Source organism: Typopeltis vanoorti, chromosome 19 (assembly GCF_054136105.1).
Source record: "Typopeltis vanoorti isolate ZY-2024b chromosome 19, IOZ_Tvanoo_1.0, whole genome shotgun sequence".
Taxonomy (NCBI): Eukaryota; Metazoa; Arthropoda; class Arachnida; order Uropygi; family Thelyphonidae; genus Typopeltis; species Typopeltis vanoorti.
Window position 1 is genome coordinate 51,214,093 of NC_143567.1, and position 15,853 is coordinate 51,229,945.

General features: G+C 34.2%; 1 protein-coding gene across 2 annotated transcripts in view; it reads right to left on the minus strand.

Annotated features, from left to right (window-relative positions):
• The window catches only part of tefu (Serine/threonine-protein kinase tefu), a 409,445-nt gene that overhangs the window by 310,261 nt on the left and 83,331 nt on the right, over nucleotides 1-15,853 (minus strand). For both annotated transcript variants that reach the window (XM_090409436.1, XM_090409435.1), the window contains exons 8-9: nucleotides 12,968-13,045; nucleotides 5,191-5,343 (exon numbers count right to left, since the gene is read on the minus strand). In XM_090409436.1, coding sequence (XP_090265562.1) covers nucleotides 5,191-5,343; nucleotides 12,968-13,045 — 231 coding nt within the window. The remainder of the gene's footprint in view (nucleotides 1-5,190; nucleotides 5,344-12,967; nucleotides 13,046-15,853) is intronic.

Below are 15,853 nucleotides of genomic sequence, written 5' to 3' on the forward strand. Positions count from 1 at the left end.
CGCAGCACCTACGAGGGCTCCTTCCGGAATAGAAGGATGATAGTTTTTCCCGCTGCCGATGACGGATGTACTTCTGCCACCTGCTTGCTCTAGGCTGCGGATAGCCACAGCAGAACTCCAATGCATAATTCGAAGGAAGACTATAAAGGATTTGACCTGATAGAAGTGGCCACGTGTATCATTAAGGAATTGCACTTTCCTCTCAGGAAATTGTTAACAAGTAAGCCCTCGTTTTATTTTGCAGTATGTGATACGATTGTGTCTAGAAATCGTAAATAGAAAGAAAGAGGCTAATTGTTAATTGGCAGCTATATGTGAACTGAATGTCTTATTTTTTTGAAGAACTTGTTTTGTTAATGTTATCTGATTCTCGGGATGCTTGATACAATATCTGAATTAACCTTTAATTAAGAAGTAAATGTAATGCAAGAGAATTAACTGTGATAACGATAACGTTCTTATAGCAATTGTGTATGCTTATGAGTTATATTTGTCCCATAGAGGATATTCTGTGATAAGTAAGATTGAGTAATTTTGCTAGTAAAAGTGTTATAATCTATGATGTTCAGATAGTGAATTAAAGTGTGATATATATGGTGCATTTTGTTTAAGTTAGTATTTAATCATTCTTTCTATGCTTTGTATCATGTCTTAGAAGTCAAAATAAATAATAAATATTTTGTTTTTACAATTGCCTGATTCTAATTCCTAAGCAAATGCACTACCCCAAAAATAATTAACGAACATGCAGGAGTAAATTATAACAGCAAATCACGACTTGCATTTTTTGGATATTTGTGTAGAAGTGCAAGATTACATTTTGTCTTCTTCTCGCCCTGACTGTTAACATAAATTAGATCAATTAAGTGTGCAGTCGGAATTAAAATAAATTTCTTAATTGATTTGTGTATGATTGCTCAGGGAGTTCCATGCCAGATAGATCTTAAAAACGAGGTCAATCTAGCAGCAGAATTAAAGGGGGGGGGGGAGAAGAAATACTAAGTAAGGAAGTAAGATAGATAGAATAATAGAAGACATGGAAAACATTACAATGGCACAGTTGGCAGGATAAAATCCACATAATAAACTTCAAGTGAAGTGGATTGGGATGGTTTTGGCTTAAGGAACAGGTAAAGTTTAGCAAGTAAGAATATTTCCTTTTTGCAAATGAAATTGAATTTATATGAATTGTGATACTACTGATTGTAAAGTAACTAGCACTAACATAAGAATGGATGACAGGGAGTTTTTTAGGAAATCCTCACCTTATTATTCCATTGTTCTCTGGGGACGAAAATGACGACATTCATTCCTATTTTGGTTTTGTAGAGGAATTAAGAAACATTGGGAGGTGGACGGACTTCCAGTTACTGATTCTCCTAAGAAACAAACTGGTTGGTAAAGCAAAGATCTTCTTAAATGCTTCCCCTATTCTTAGAGACACGTTAGAGTATTCAAAGTTTAAGGATACTTTAATATCTCAGTATTCCAACGTGAGGAACGTAAGCCCCAATCTTTGGAAGTTACAGAAATGTGGGCAAGGAAACAAAGAAAGTGTAACAGACTTCTATAATAAATTACTAACTCTTGCAAGTAGTCTGAGTGTTTCTGAAGAGGATAAGCCGCATTTAGATTGGGCAGTCTTCCATCAATTTCGATTGTGATTAAGGGAAAAACTAAAAGAAACAGCATAAAAAAAGAAAATAAAGAACTTGGAAGAGTGTTACCTTGCAGTCAGAGACAGAGAGGAAAGGCTTGGTGATATACATCCTGCCTCTATCCCCAAACAAGTACACTCTATTAAACAAGTAGGTGATTCCTCCTGTAACTCCAAAAAAGGTTCTTGATATGCTGAAAGAAAAACCCCAAGAGAAGTGGAAGGAAAGGACATAATACTAAGTAATACTAAGTAAGGAAGTAAGATAGATAGAATAATAAAAGACACAGAAAATATTATATCAGTACACTGGATAGATGAGCTGAGAAGTAAAGCTGTTGACAGTGCATGGCATTTCACAAAGCAGTATCTGACATAAGCAATGTATAACTGCATACCAAGAATTAAGTGAATAAATAGAGTAGGAGTGAAATAGATGAATTGTGAAATCAAGCAAGTTGTGCTGGAAAAGAAAATGTTATGGAGGAGGTACAAGACAGTTGATGGTGATCCATGAAGAGTATAAAGTGCAGGCTAGAAAGATGATGAATTTGGTAAAGAAAGAAAAGTTACAGTAGGAGAGGAGATTGGCTGGTCAGGCCAAGGTTAACTCAAAGAAATTTTTCTGCTATATGGCAAGCAAGAGAAAGAATAAATATGGCAGGTTAATACTGGTGGATAGTCAATGACAGAAGAAAAACCGTTGCAAAGGATATTGGGAATTATTGAACACACACTATATCAGTGTATATCGTACTGTTGCAAATAATGTGGTGCAATATATAGAAGAGAGAGGCAACTATTAGGAGAATTGGAAGTGAAAGAATCAGAGGTATGAGGGTTGTTAGAAAAGTTTGGTAAATTTCTAATAGACAGCGACACAATTTGTTCATTCATACCAGTGTCGGCACGTGTCATCATTTTCATGACCCCCTGGCAAAAATTTAGCCACATGTGATGTATGGTTCTCGTTTGGCAAACATTTAAAATGACTGTGTTCGCATTTTTCATAAAAATGGAGAAAAACTAGTTTCATGGAATGATAAAACACTTTTATTTGTGAAGAAGTTGATGGGTGCGCAGATCAAAGCCGAGTTAGATTCAGTTCATGGGGACTCTGTACTAGCATTAAAGATTATTTATTTTTAGATAAATGAGTTTAAACATGGTCGTAAGTCCATCGAAGATGAAGCGTGCTCCAGATGCCGACTGAGGTCACTACAAAGGAAACGATTGACAAAATCCATGGTATCGTTATGGAAGACCACCAAGTGAAAGTGCGTGAGACTGTTGAGATTGTAGGCATTTTAACTGAATGGGTATATAATATCCTGCATGAAAAAGCTGTGTGCACAATGGGTGCCATGATTGTTGACTGTCGATCAAAAATGCATGCGAAAAGATTTCAACGCAGTGTTTGGTGATGTTTAATCACAATTCGCAGGATTTTTTGCACTGATTTGTGACTGTAGATGAAACTTGAATCCACCACTATACACACCTGAGTCCAAGCAGCAGTCAAAACAGTGGACAATGCCCAGTGAAAGAGCACCAAAAAAAGCAAAGACCATTTTTTCAGCTGGGAAGGTGATGGCCACTGTTTGGAAAAAGGTACGACAATAACAGGAGTCTATTATGTGTTATTGTTGGACCGTTTAAAAGAAGAACCAAAGAAAAACTTCCAAGATTGGGGCACAAAAAAAGTGCTCTTTCAAGACAATGCACAGTTCCACACATCGGCCACCACAATGGCAAAATTGCATGAATTGAGGTTCAAACTGGTTCCACATCCCCCTGGACTTGGTATTCTCTGGACTTGGCCCCGTGTGACAACTTCTTGTTCCCAAACTTAAAAATTTGGCTCGGTGGGTAAACATTTTCTTTGAACGAGGATGTCATCAAGAATGTCAATGACTATTTTGCACAATTTGACAAAATTGTGCAAAATGCTGCTGGTCTAAAATATTGGAAACTCGCTGGACCAAATGTGTAGACCTCGATGGAGACTATGTTGAGAAATAAAGGTGATTTTTTCCAAAAAAATGTGTTTAACTTATTTTTTTACCAAACTTTTCAAACAACCCTCGTATATCAGGTGTTGATTGGGTTAGATGTTAATAAGGCTGTGAGAATGGATGATGATGTATCACCACGTATTCTTAAGGGATGTGCATAACAGTTAGCTATGCTCTTTACCTTCTTATTTAATGAAAGTGTTGCACTGGGTAGGGCCTAAAGAGTAGAAAGAAAGCAAAATAGTAACACTACAAGCATGGTTCAGGACAGAGGTTTCCAATTTTAGACCAGTTGTATAACTGCAGTTGTAGGTAAGGCGTTGGAGGCATTGGTTAGGAATAGAATAGAGGAGTGGGTTGATGGACATAGCATTCTTTATGATGTTCAGCAGGGATTCATAAAGTGTAGGTCTTGTTTTAGCAATTTACTTGCATTTTATAATAAGATAACAAGTGTGTTAGATAAGGAAAAATCATATACTCATATCATATCATATCGTATAATCATATTCTCGGACTTTGGAAAATTGCTTGATAGATTACCACATGATAAGTTGGTGTACAAGCTTTAGAGATGGAAACAGATAGTATATTGGTTAGATGGATCGGAGATTGGCTCTCTGAACGATATTAGCAAGTTGTGCATGATAGGTCAGAGTCTCAAAAAACGAAGTTCTTTGGGCTCCCTGCTGTTTAAAGTGTTTGTAAATGATATATCATGTTTATTGATTGGGCATCTTCAGTTGTTTGCCAATGACGCAAAGTTGGGGAGAATTATAAGTAGCACTGTTGATGTTAGTTCCCTTCAGGAAGATTTTAATAGACTTTTGACTTTGACATAGGAGTGGGGTTGTAGTTTTAATATTAATAAGTGCAAGGTGTTGCATTCTGGAGTGCAGAAATATAAGGCTGTGTACTATATTGACAGTACCAATCTACAGGAAGTGGGTGAGATTAGAGATCTGGGAGTGATGGTTGACACTAGACTGAAGTTTAGAGGACATAATGTGGAAACATTGGAGAGGGTCTAGAGACAAGTGACTAAGACAATATCAGGACTTTGGAATGCTGGCTCCAGAGAAAGGTTGAAGAAATGTGGATTGAAGAGTTTGGTAGATAGGAGGAAAAGAGGTGATATGATAAAGACATTTAAGTTAGTGAGAGGATTTAATCGGATTAATCCAGATGGGATTATAAAAAGAGTAGAAGGTGAGAGGGGAAGAACCAGAGGTCATCCCTGGAAGTTATGTGGTGAAGTGTAAAAGTGTGGTGAAGAGGGATGTGAGGAGTAGATTTTTTACATGGAGAATCGTCAGTGAATGGAACACATTACCAGAATGTGTTGTTAATGCAAGGAGTATTAAGGATTTTAAGATTTGTTATGATAAATATGTTGTCAGTTGAATGAATCTTCCACGATGAGTCTGCCAACTTCATTGGGGGTGCAATAATAATAATAATAATAATAAACAAAAATCAAACCAATTTGTGCAAATATATCTATAATGTTAAACTTACTTCCTCAAGAGATTGAGGCTTAACCTTTGTTTTTGTGCATTTATTTTTAAGTGCTTCAAAAACAGGCAAATTAGGAAGAGAACCCAGACATGAAATTTCTTCAGTAAACTGATCAGCATTTTCAATCAACAAGAACTCAAACAATGACAATATCTGAAAGGGGGGAAAATAAAATAAATAAAACATACACATATATATACATACGTATTTAAGACACACACACACACACACCTTATTAAGTAGAAAACTATGCTTTAAATCTTATATTTCAGCACTTTTTGTAATTTAAAATTTTACTGAATAAGTTAAATTATGTACTGCTGTGAATGATGCATATAAATTACCATTTCATTATGCATAAATAAGATGAAATACTTTAGCTTCCAATGTTAACTAAAGTGGAATAATATAGTACAACCATTATTAAAATAGAGAACATCCATTATTCATAAAATATCTATTATTATTTTATATATTTTATATCAAGTAGACCATCAAGGTCTAAGCATTAAAAGTTTAGAAGTTTCACAGCTTAAGAGATTATCAAGGGAACTTATGCTGAATATTTGAATTTTAATACTTGAAAGACAAAAACTCTGCAAAGAATTACAAGTAGTCCAGAAGTGGTATTTTCAAAGCCTTGCAAAGTAGGAGAATAACTTCATTTTTTCTTATAAATCAGTGTTCTCTTCGTCTGCAATTATTTGATACAATGGTCACCTTAGCAATGAGGCTTTGGCATTAACATAATAATACTTGCTTGTAATGTCCTCCTCAATGTTTATTCTCATATTATTATTGAATTGACATTCATTGTCATTTTCTCAACTCTTATAACCAGCCTGTTCAAGTAACCCTGCAGGGATTTTGCATCAGCAACAGCCTTTATCATTCTTCCCAACCTAAGAACAAATCAGTTCAAAAATCTATTCATCCAACATATCTATGGTGTACCTAAAATACAGGAGGGTGTTCCACTGATATTTATCTACCCTTCTGTCTCCATATGCAAGAAAAACATTATCTCTCTCTCTCACACACACACACACACACACACACACATATATATATATATATATATATATATATATATACACATACATAGACATTTAAATAAATTTGAGTTTGGACATCACAAGCCTCTTTGCTAATGTTCCAAGATAAGATCATACTAATCTTAGACAATATGTTTCCACCAGACACTATCATACTCTTCAAACATTGCCTAGAAAACACTTTCTACAGGTTTCATGAACTGTTATGAATGACAGTTCATGAGTGCATGAACATGAAGTTCATGAGAAGGTCACGAGTGCATCCATTTCACCACACTAGGAAAATATGTACATGGAATCATTTGAACAGTCCTCAATATGTATCATACTGAACCCAGACTGTGGCTTAGTATGTCAATGACATTTTTGTCATTTGGCCATGCTCTGAAGAAATCCTCAACAGCTTAAATCATAAAATCCAATTCACATTACAGATTAACAAAAACACATCACTTCCTCCCCTAGATTTTCTCATTTCAATAGAAAATCATGGCAAACTTTCTTTTGAAGTCTACAGAAAAAAGTTCAATACAGGAAAATATCTACATGTCACATCACATTATTCCCTGCCCAAAAACAATCAGGGCAGGAATAATGTAATGATAGGGACTTCACAATATCCAGTGATGACAATAAAAGACAAAATGACAACAAATCTTAAAGATATATCCTAACAAATGGATGCAATTGAGAAACCATCAATAACTTCTTAAATAGACCATCTCATATTCCAGTGCAAATACAGCAGCAAACAACTATAAAGATACCATTTCTTTATCCTACATAAAAATGTTACAGATAAGATAGCAAAAATTCTCAAGCCACATAACTTAAAAGTTGCCTTCATGCCACTACACAAAGGATGCATGATATTAAGCTCACAAAAACAACCCTATCCTCTCTGGGGTATGCAAAGTTTTTGGTTTTATGTATTATGTTGGATAGATAAATAGATCAATCTGGAGAATATACCAAAAATATGGAAAAGAAACAAGCATATAAGTCAGGAGTGGCATTTCAAACCACCAAAGAAAAGCATGAAATACCCTGGCAACCTACAAAAATACCATACATAGAATTCAACCACTATGTTCACAGATTTAAAGAGGCTAGCAAAATGATACAATGTCCAAACAAATGTAATAAAAACCCAGGTCTCATATTAAATCAGCTTTGGTTAGCATATATCAAAGATCTACATATTAATGAATTAAGCTTGAGAAGTTACACACCATATCAACAATGAGCCACACAATTGGCATCTTGAGACTATATTCAAGATCTGGTTTTCTGGTTTATGTCCGTTTCATCTATAACAGTTGTTAATTTAGAAATCTCTCTGTTAATAGCTTTTTTTTTCTATTGTATTTAATATTTAATCTGAATATGTACATGATAAGATGTATGAGATCAGTAAATATGCATTTTTCTTTCTAGTAAGTTGTATGTGGTGCTTGCTAAACAAGTATGGATATTTCAAGCCATGGGAACCTCAATGCATCCATTTTATTTATTATTCAGCTTAAAAAAATGATATAGTAGAAACAGATAAAAAAAAAAGATATTTACAATAAGAAAAAAAAATTATGCCTGGAACTAATTAAAATAAAATGTTTGAGGAACATTATGCCAATTGTGAAATAAATTAAAAGACTGCATTTTAATCAAACCTGAATCACAGTATTCATTTGGAAAGACAATTTTGCAGGCTATGGTAACTTCAGTACAGAATTTGTTTAAACACTACACTTAACTGGCTAAACTAAGTTTTCTAACTGTCAACCTGTCAAACCAGAAGGGCACATGCTCACTCAAACCCAAACATATAGGAGTTCTATTGCATTTGATAAATTCTGTCTCTGCTCTATGGATTTTATCCCCGAGGCAAAAAAATCTCCCAACATAAAAGAATATTTTAGTGTTTTCTTTGTTCTGAAGATAACCTTGGAAAGCCTGATAAATGCTCTCTCCATAACTTTGGACTACAAATAACCTTAATCATTAGTATTTTTTTGAAGCTTCATTCTGAAGTGAGAAAATGGTATACCTCAAACGTTGTCAAAAAGATGAAGTATTTTCTTAGAATGTCATGAATTTTTCGGATTAAAAAGACAATAACATAACATTATAAAATATAACAGTTTTATAAATTAAAATTTTTTAATTTCAGCATTTTGTTTTAATTTTAAAAACTGCTGAAAACAAATGCAATCAAATTTACAACATCTTCAATTATTAGAGTAATTATTGAAGTGTAGAGCAATAAATGTATCTAGATATTTTCAAGGCAAAATTTTGTATGACTTGTTCATTTTATAATTTGATGTAAAATGCAGGAGGAAAGGTGAAAAGAAAATTTAACGCTGAGTAGAAGTCTTTCCTACAATAATTTTATTATATTACAAGATGAATAGAGACCATTATTTTGAACATATTTATAATAAATACATTGTCAGTCTATAATTGCACGAGTGGGATGATCTTTGTGAGTTCTATATCTTATGGATTACTGTGCTTGATCATCTATCCAAACATCTGCACTACACTGAATGTATCACTGAAGCAATTCTTATTGATTTGGAAACATTCCCCATCTCTTATCTAAGCCTTGGTTCTCCAAAAAGTTTCACCAAGGCAAGAACCAGGCACATTGCAGTTATCTTCCATCGACATCTCCAGCTTCTTTTTCTGTTTATATCAAACACCAAAATGGCTACAAACTGCTGTCTAGTCTTGCCTAATCTAATGGCCATTACTTTTTTTCAATAGTGCTTCCACCTCTTCTGTGCTTGGATTGTTCATTGCCTCATTACCCAGAAAACCTAATCTCATGGCATTTCAATTTCCCTTTAATTCTTGTATAGACAGACTTTGCAAATGCCTTCCTATCATTCCTAGCAGATAATATTTGATGCCACTTTGATTTTTTTGGCAGAAAGAGAAACCCAAAACCCACCCGGTCCTGATGCCATTACACTAACACATATGCTACTTTGAATCCTCTCAACTAATAAATGATTGCCAGTATGGATTTCAAGCCTCCGTAGCTCACTCAGTATAGACAAAGCCCTAAGGATGAAAAGACCTGGGTTTGAATCCCATCTATAACGTAAGGAATCTTTATCTGGTCTCTTTTGACTAAAAGTGAGTCGTATTTTCACCCAGAAACTCAGGTTTTTCATCCCTCAGAAGGGGAAAACCAGTCCCATGAACACATATGGATCTAAACCATGAATACTTACAAAAATGTGGAAGAGATAGGGTCTTCTGGTCTCTTTTGACTAAAAGTGAGTCATTTTTTCACCCAGAAACTCAGGTTTTTCATCCCTCAGAAGGGGAAAACTGGTCCCACGAACACACATGGATCTAAACCATGAATACTTACAACAATGTGGAAGAGATAGGGTCTTCACCACATTATCTTTACACCCATAGTCAACCATGACTATGGGTATAAGGACACAGTCAACTCGGAGTCACATCATGGTAGTGAATCTCCTGGATGAAGACGATGCTTGATGATGATTAGTATTGATTTCACTCCTGTTGATCAACATTCTGGCTCACATTGCTCACCTTTGGGTAAATAGCATGAAAAAGTTTGCAGAATTCGAAGTGGTGGCTCTTGATATCTCTAAGGCATCTAATATTGAGTTTTGCAGAGAGGGCTGTGAAGTAAGCTTTTATTATATGGCCTGTCAAATGTAACTGGGTTACCATTTTTCTCTGTAGACACACATTATGTATGATGGTGGATGGATCTTTACCATCAAACTTTACAAACATTGCAAAGTTTGATGCAAAGGCCAATGTTTCATATTGGTATTTGAAATGAACTTCTCTACATTCAATACACAGTTTTGATCATGAGAGTGCACTGCATTCCTCTTTTTTGTTCCACAAGCAATGTGTTATACAATCACAAAAACTGACAGAATATTTCTACAAGCTTAAGTTTTGATCTTCAAAACACTGGAGAATGACACGGAAATTAGAATTTTATCAATTTCAATGCCATATGAGAAAATAGAGGATGCTATTCAAAATATTGGAAGAGTGAAAGACAGGGTGTTAATCGATATGGGTGGCTGGAATACCAAAATAGGAAAGGAAAGAATAAGTTCTGTTGTAGGCCCATATGGATATGGCATAAGAAATGACAGAGGTGGTAAATGTATTGAATTTTGTTTAAAACATAAATTGATAATTGAAAACATTTTTTAAAAAGAAAAATGTGGAGATCTCCTGATGGCACACATACTAATCAAATGGATTTTATTATGATCAGTCAGAAATATAGAAACAGAATAACAAATGCAAAAGTTATGCTAAGTGCTGGCTGTGGATCAGACAACAGACTTGTGAGAATTACAATAAGTATAAAGTTAAAAAAGATAACTAACAGAATTAGAACAATTAAGTGGGATAAAGATAAGTTAAATAACAGTAACACCAAGACTTTGAATTTCAGAATAATATAGCACATATAATACAGCATAATGCAAAGTAGGATTACCCCAACAAATGGATTAAGATAAAAGAATACTGACTACAGCAGTACTGATTCCCCACTCTCTTCAAAGTGCAAATTTAAAAAAACATGGATGACTCAAGAGATACTAGAACTAATGGATAAAAGAAGAACCTGTAAAAAAAACCCTAATGGAAATGAAGAATATAAAAGATTAGATAGACAAATAAAAAATAAATGTACAGAAATAAACATAGATGGATCAATAATAATTGCTTAGAAAGTAGGAAAATTAGATAAAGAAAATAACAAGCCAACATTTAAAAGATAAGAATGTTGTTATAAATCCAGAAGACAAGATACAAAGATGGAAGGAATACCTAACAGAACTCTATATTGATCACAGGCCTGGAAAACCTAGGATCAGTGTTAACTCAAATAATCCAAGAAAGAAAAAAGAAGAAAAAGTAACTGCAATAAAAGAACTACCTAATGGTAAAATGATGGGATGGAACAATAAATTACTAATGACCTCTGGAATAAATAAATAGACTAAATTCAAATAATAAAATCCTATGTACGGTCCACATTGAATTATGGATGTGAGACATGGACATATACAATATCCATAATCAGTAAATTGCAGGCCTTTGAGATATGGCTTCAGTGCTATATGAGCACTGAAGATTTCTTGGAACGAGAAAAAAACTAATGAAGAGGTAATGAAGTTAATAGGAACCAAAAGAGCACTGATGAAAGACCTTAGAAAGTGCAAATTAACCACTTTGTCAATTTATTAACTTTTTAGAACTTTTCAATTTTAACGCCAATAAAATTCAAGCCTGTTTTATATCTCAAACCAATTTTACTTTTTAACAACACCCAAATCTCTAGACAAGATGAGATTTCTCTTCTTCAGATTGCTCTGGACACAAACATCACCTCCTCAGCAGCCAAAAAATTAGATTATCTCTTTAACTCAAGGAATTACTTTACCTCTGAAAAGCTATTAATAGAAAATTAATTTTGACTCTACATATGATATATGTAGAGTTAATAGAAAAGCTATTAACCCTACATATATTATATGTAGAGTCAATAGCTTTTCTATTAACTGTATTAAATGCATCCAACCAGTGAATAGTATTTTTACATTTGAGTGGATTTGACAAAAGCTCCCTAAAAATACTTGATTCAGTATAGGAAAAGAACAATCAGGTTGATTAATGACCCATCTCTCAAATGGATGACCCAATTTCTGTTAACATTGTCCACAAATTTTTACATGGGCACCATTCACCAGAAATGATATAAATAATTCCCCCTCACTGTTCAACTCACAGAAGACATTTTTCTTCTTTTTTATTCATTCCTTCTATCTTTTGGAACAGTCTTCTTTCTTACATATTTCCTAAAGAAGGCCTTGTCACATTCAATGTTGACAAAGTCTTCTCACTTTTCTGCCCATCAAAAGTACTGCAAGTCAAAAACTTCTTATGAATGGGACAGCATTTCAATATTTCATTCAAATATGAAATGCATTCATTTGAGAAACATATGACAGGTTTCATAAAGTTCACTATACTGTGTGCAGGATAATAAATAGTACATTCACCTATGGTGCAAAAAGTTTTTTTGGGAAACATTTATGATCTCATATTCTGAAGTAAAAATTTCAACAGCAATACCTTCTCATATCATCCCTTCTCATTTCAGTAGGGGGGGGGGGAATAATGCACTAACTCTTAAACAGTGATAACAGCAAATACACCTGAGTGGCTCTTCTAATTAAGGTGCATCTAGGTGGCATGATTTTAAGCAGCAGAACTAAAACTGCAATTTTTTATTTGTTATTTTTTTCATTAGGGCATGATATTGATATGTGGCAAGTTTATTTTAGTGGAATTATACCATGAGTATCTCCTTTCTAAAAGTTTTGTGTAATTACACAAAACTTTTAGAAAGAAGATACTCATGGTATAAATCTGCAGTTTCAATGCCATTATTAATTTCTGATATTTCATAAATTAGCAAAATATATTACTAAGGAAAGAAAGAAGGAAAAATATTACCTTTTAAGGCAAGTAATTTTCATTTTGCATAGTATCTTGGCTTAGCATGTGTGTGCATAAATACAGTTAAAACTGTGTACTGCTATTTACACAGAGAACTTCAAGGGAAAAAAAAAACATCATACTAAAAATAGGAAGGATGTTTAAATTTGTGGAGGTAGTAAATACAAGAAACTTACTATTTGTTTCAAAGATGGCAATTTATCAACATATGGAAGTAGACTGCTAAATATAACTGGAAGCATAATGGCAATGTCCTAAAAGAAACGAAATACAATATATCGGATTTAATTTATCTGAAATATTTATTTTATTTAATTTACAAACACTTTTTTTGACTCTTACATTCATTTTCCATTATTAGTGCTTACCAGTATTTATACTATACAGAATTCAATTTTATACAGTGTGAAATATATATATATATATATATATATATATATATATATATATATATATATATATATATATATATACAGGGTGTCCCAAAATTCATGCAAGAAGTAATTTTAATAGAAAACACAGGTTTTTAATTAAAAATTGTAATTTCTTATTGATTCATAAAGTATACAGTATAGGGTTATGCATGGAATAGCATATCGGGTAAATGGCCTCCACGGCTTTGCTGGCACATACGCACTCTTTTGTCAAAATTTTCCATGACCGTTTTACATAAATGTGGCTGAATTTCCTTGATACAGTGCTCAATTTCCTCCTTCAAGGCGTGGATGGTCGTGGACTTGTTGGCATAAACCTTAGACTTCAAAAAACCCCAAAGAAAAAAGTCCAATGGCGTTAAGTCACATGATCTGGGCGGCCAATTCTGATCACCAAAACGGGAAATTACACAACCAGGAAATTACACAATTACACAACTCATGCAGTAATTGAATTGCTTCTCGGGCTGTATGGCATGTGGCACCGTCTTGTTGAAACCACATGTCGTCCACATCCATATCTTGCAATTTAGGCACAAAAAACTGGATTATCATGTCGCGATAGCGAGCACCATTAACTGTTATTGCCTTACCAGCTGCATTTTCGAAGAAGAATGGACCGATGATGCCTCCAGCCCAAAATCCGCACCAAACAGTGACACGTTATGGATGCATTTGTTTCTCAACAATCACTTGTGGATTTTCTGAACCCCAAATGTGACAATTATGTCGATTAACGAAGCCATCAAGGTGAAAATGAGCCTCATCGCTGAAGATGATTTTGTTCGAAAAATAACCATCCACTTGTTTTCCATAATCCATGAAAATGCATTGTTCTTTCGTGTAGTGCTCCATTTTTAATAACCCTGAACTGTCAGCTGTCACGCTGTCTTTTTTTTCTCGTTGGCAACACTTTACCGCACAAATGGCGCTAAATTTAAATCTTGCGTGAATTTTGGGACACCCTGTATATTGTCTGGAAGTTCTCGTTCCAAGCCCTCCCCATAAGAAATTCAAGCAAAGCTTATTAGAAGGCGAACGCTTTGAGGGGTTATTACTAATGTGTTCACTATCTAACACAGGGGTGGGGAACCTTTTTAGTATCAAGGGCGAAAATTGCTAATTTAAAAACTTCTGCGGGCGACTGGTAAATTTTAACTCATATATATAGTGTATGTAGTGTGCAATATATATCTTACCAGACATATGACGATCATATTATATGTAATATAGCTATTTTTGGTTTTGTATATTTAATTATTTAAATTTAAATAAATTTAAATTATTATAAAATTTTATTTACATGTACATATGAGTACATCAGCAAAGGGGCGAATTGAAATAGATCAGGCATGGGGAACCCCTCGCCCACGAGTCTAACATAATACCTTTCCTTAACAAAAACCCATAAAGATATAGGCTTGTTGGATTTTACCCTCAGACCATACAGATGATACCTACTTTAGCTTCAGAAATGTATTAATATAGTGCAAATAAGTTTTCTTCACCTTCAATTTTTTTTTTTTTTAGAAAAATGCCACACCGCGAACAAGGGTGAGATAAAGTTCTGGAGTGCACCAAACTCCTGAAAACGACTAGTTTTTCCTTGCAAACAGTAGAGGGCCATTTCAGAAGACATCACCTAAAGGGAAAATGTAATTTTTCATTCATAGTGATGGGCAAAACCATATTTGCCCATCACTATAAAAACAGTTCGTCAGGTGCTTCCACTTTGGTGGAAAATACCAAAGTATACCCCAGGACCACTGTCGAAATTATCGAGAATAACTTTGTGATTTCTCATAGAAAGTACTTTGGTATTTCACTACCTGTGGATAAAGGCTGATGATATCAAATAACTCCCCCTTCTAATTGGGTTTTGTGATCCATTTTATAGCAGTTAGTTCTACCCCTGTATAAAGCTTTTCATAGCTATGCTTTAAGAAATTTTGGCATTTAGCTGACATTCATAAACTGAGATCACGTCTAACCCTTTACTACGAAAACAGGATTCGCGATCCTTCAACCAAATAAAGTAATTTTTAACTTTAAAGTCTAATTTTTCCATCAAACTGTTGAGCTGAGTTGCTATGACCGTAATACAAATTGGTCAATATCAAGCATTGTTTCATGATTCTTCAAAGAGGATATTCATCTTTATAAATATTTATCTGAAATATTTACTGAAAAGTATTTAGGTCTGTGCACTGCTGACAACTGTGTTGGAAACAACTGTAGAATTCACATAGAAAGTTTCCAGTTTTCTCTTATTGACAATATATGGTCCAATGTAGACCCCCCCCCCCAAAAAAAGCACATGTGTGTTGAATGAATATGTTCTAGCGATTTTTTGACCCATGCCAAAGCCTTTCGACTTTGAAAGTTTGCCGTTACCTCGAGCAGGAAGTATGGGCAAACTGTTTTTTAAAAGTTCAGGAGAAATACTCTCAAACATACCCATGCAATTATGTTATAAAGAAATGGGTAGATCTCAGTGAGCACTATGAAGACAAGTCAGAAAGTATTGCAGGCTCACGTAAAACACTCATCATCCTTCATATAAGCCAGAAGTTCTGATTTCAGACAGTATTCCATGTCTAAACGATTTTCGTACCAAATCTCGAAATC